The sequence below is a fragment of the Branchiostoma floridae genome, chromosome 15 (assembly GCF_000003815.2).
Source record: "Branchiostoma floridae strain S238N-H82 chromosome 15, Bfl_VNyyK, whole genome shotgun sequence".
NCBI lineage: Eukaryota > Metazoa > Chordata > Leptocardii > Amphioxiformes > Branchiostomatidae > Branchiostoma > Branchiostoma floridae.
Genome location: NC_049993.1, coordinates 20,523,687 through 20,527,368, shown reverse-complemented (window position 1 = coordinate 20,527,368; position 3,682 = coordinate 20,523,687). Strand labels below are relative to the sequence as shown.

The window sequence follows — 3,682 nt, the reverse complement described above, 5'->3', positions numbered from 1 at the left end:
CCGGAGGGTAGGGTCCTGGGGGGTAGCTACCGGAGGGTAAGGAATTAAGAGTTGTGGTGCATCAGCAAGCAGGGCCAGTGTACCACTAACAGCATTCCTGCAGCAGAGGGGACCGACTGTGTCATCGCTGGGGAGCCTCAGGAGACCAACAGGGGGGTAGGTACAAGGGGGTAGGGTCCAGGGGGTGGGGTACAGGGGGGTAGTTACAGGAGGGTGAGTAGTTAGAGTTGTGGTGCATCAGTAAACAGGGCCAGTGTGCCACCAACAGCATTCCTGCGGCCGAGGGGACCGACTGTGTCATCGCTGGGGAGCCTCAGGAGACCAACAGGGGGGTAAGGACCAGGGGTTAGGGTACAGGGGGGTAGTTACAGGGGGGTGAGGTGTTAGAGTTGTGGTGCATCAGTAAGCAGGACCAGTGTGCCACCAACAGCATTCCTGCGGCCGAGGGGACCGACTGTGTCATCGCTTGGGAACCTCAGGAGACCAACAGGGGGGTAAGGACCAGGGGGGGGGGGGGTACAGGGGGTAAGGTGTTAGGGGTAGTGACAGAGCTAGGTGTATGGGATAGGGAACAGGTAATGTGTTTGTGAATATGTGTGTATGCATGCATATGTGTGTGTGTGTGTGTGTGTGCATACATGCTTGGTTGTGTGTGTGGTTGTATGTTAAACAGATTGCAAATAGTGAAGGTTGGCTAACATCTCTGGTTTCCTTGTCCTTAAGTTTTAAGCAGCCAGTCCCATGTCCAAAGAAAAAGCAAAACCTAACATTCAAAACATTTAACATTTTAAGTACCCAACTTACTTTCTCTGTAGAACAATATAGCTAACTTTTTTGCCTCTATGTTGTTCAGAGGTTTATTCATAGGGGGCACTGTTGAGTTAGGAAAGCTGCTTGGCTCTTGACGTTGCCATGTCATATTAAGTAGTTTGTTTTCCTTGACCTTTCTATCTAAGTCCACACCAGAGGGGGAGGGGGGCGTGCTTTACCAGATCACATCAAGGTCATCCTAAAGGTCACAGGTACAGATGGACCACCAGATGTTACTATAAATAGCCCCCTAAAATTAGCACTCTGTTTAGACCAGCATCAAGTTGTTTTTCAATGCCACATGGGCTTCTACAATGTAAGTCTGGGCTGAGGAAAAATGCCTTCTTTTCAATTAACTAAATGCAATTACCTGCCATATTCAATGTTATGCAATATTCCAACTTTTTAATTCTTAATGGTAATTTATCAGTTTTGGTCTGAATCTGAATCTAGGACTAGTCTGTTATTTTCTGATCCGTAAAATCTTCTTTTAATCTGTACTTTTCTGTCAACAAGGCAAAATTGCTGTAACGTTAACTGTGTACATGTAGTTCACACTTCACAGAAATTCATTTTCTTAATTGAGCAAGAAGTCAACTTTGAAAACAGAAGGATGGGAGGTAAACTTGAATCTGACACTTCCACTTCCCTCTCAGACTCCATGCTTATCGTCCAGTTCATTCATTCATGCCTTCATTCATTAAATTATTCATGCCTTCATTCATTCATTTATTCATTCATTCATTTATCGATTCAGTCAGGCATTCAGGCATTCATTCGTTCAGTCATTCATTCATTCATTCTTTCATCCATTCAGTCATTTGTTCATTCCTTCATCCATTCATTCAACCATTAATTCATTCAATCATTCATTCATTCATTCATGCTTTTATGCATTCATACATTTATTCATGCCTCCATGCATTTTTTCATTCATTTACTTGTAATCATTCACTCATAGTCACTGATCTCACTAATTGACTGACTGACTCATTCATTTTTCAAAGTTCAAAAACCGCCAAACTGCCTTATCATTGCCAGCATCTCCCAGGCAGATCCTGACCTGGATGTCATTCATTTATTTGTCAATCATTTATTCATTCATTCAATCATTAATTCATTCATTCAGTCATTGATCCATCCATCACATTTTTCACAAACCAACAAACTGCCTCCGTGTTGCCAGAGTCTCCCAGGCTATCCTGACTTGGATGTCATTCATTTATTTGTCAATCATTTCTTCATTCAGTCATTCAATCATCCATTTAATCATCCATCCATCACATTTTTCAAAAACCAACAAACCGCCTTATCCTGGCCCATGTCTCCCAGTTGTATCCTGACCTGGATGTCATTCATAAAGTCGTGTTTGTGCCGGCTGAGCAGCTCTAATGATCCCGGCTCTCCGCTGCAAATGTGGGACATCTGTTCCTCTCCTGCGGAATGCTGCCGGAGGCAAGGGGAATGTCTGATCGGAATGTTTGGGAACGGCTTCTCCGCGTGTTTGGGAATGTTCGTGCCCAGAAACCAAAACAAAGTCCGGCATGGTGGCTCGGGGAAGTGCTGTTGGGGCTTGAATAAGTTAGCTTTAGGGATGTAGTATTCTGTAAGACCAAATCTAGGGACAGAGCTGGAAAATCTACAAGACAAGGACAAGAAATTTCTCAAATTCCTCAAAAAATGCTCTGGGACTTCATACCTTTACCCTCTTTTTTGAACTTGAAGTTCATAAATTTGTATTTTAGAACTGCCAAATTGACAAGGACAGACAAACATGACCACAGCATGTCTCTGACAAAAGATTAAAAAAACAGAAGTTTTGCTGCAGTGCCAAGGTCACACACCAGGGGTCCAAAATTGCCCTTCACCTTTGTCTTCTCGACCCCTATCTACATAGTAAACCATCATTAAAATCCATCAGAGATTCTAAAGTTATGCTGAATACAAGTGTCTGGAAATACGGACAGACACACAGACAGACACACAGATACACACAGACAGACAGACATGCAGACACACAGGCAGACAGACATGCAAACACACAGACAGGCAGACACACACATATACAGAACGACGGCCATGCAAACACACAGCCCTATTATTGCCCCGGTGTGGCCCAGTCTGCCTGTGGAGTTTGGGCCTGTAGTAGAAGTTCTAGTTGAGTGAGGAATGACCATGAACCCTATTATTGCCCCGGTGTGGCCCAGTCTGCCTGTGGAGTTTGGGCCTGTAGTGCCAGATAGTACCAAAAGAAGTGAGTAGTGATGTGAACCCTGATATCCCCCGGTGTGGCCCCCAGTCTGCCTGTAGAGGTTGTGCCTGGCTCCCATCAGGAGTGACTTACAGCCCAGAGCAGACAGTTTAGTACTGACTGTCTGACCTGCAAACATCTTCAAGACACTCACTCACTTCAAGACGTCTTGGGATGGCTGGGACGAGTGAAAGTGGTCCCTGTGCTAAAGTGATGGGATAGTGTGTGGGATGCTCGAGACGGCACTATGAGGAGTAAGGTTGTGTTGTTGACGTTTGTTGTTGTTGTTGTTCAGTGGTGTTACCAAGGCGACTGCGTGCCGTTCGGACACCGCCCAGAGGCGGTGGATGGCGGCTGGGGACCGTGGTCCGACTGGAGTGCGTGCACGCGGACATGCGGGATCGGGGTCTCTTTCTCGGAACGACACTGCAACGAGACTGCGTGAGTACTTGCTAAAGCATTTTGACCAGTCTAGTGAAATTAAAATTTCAATGACAAAGTTCAGAGAAAATGTACTTTGTCAAATAGAATTTCAGTAAAAACGCATGTAAGGTAAGTGTGGTGAGATCTTAAACGTGCTCGAGATCTTATACAAAATTTAAAATGGATGTACGTTCAAGT

At 45.0% G+C, this 3,682-nt stretch overlaps 1 protein-coding gene across 1 annotated transcript in view; it reads left to right on the top strand.

Annotated features, from left to right (window-relative positions):
• The window catches only part of LOC118431655 (A disintegrin and metalloproteinase with thrombospondin motifs 6-like), a 29,027-nt gene that overhangs the window by 6,150 nt on the left and 19,195 nt on the right, over positions 1-3,682 (top strand). Inside the window, 3 exon segments of the mRNA XM_035842896.1 lie at positions 66-156; positions 222-332; positions 3,357-3,502. Of these exon segments, the coding sequence (XP_035698789.1) occupies positions 66-156; positions 222-332; positions 3,357-3,502 (348 nt within the window).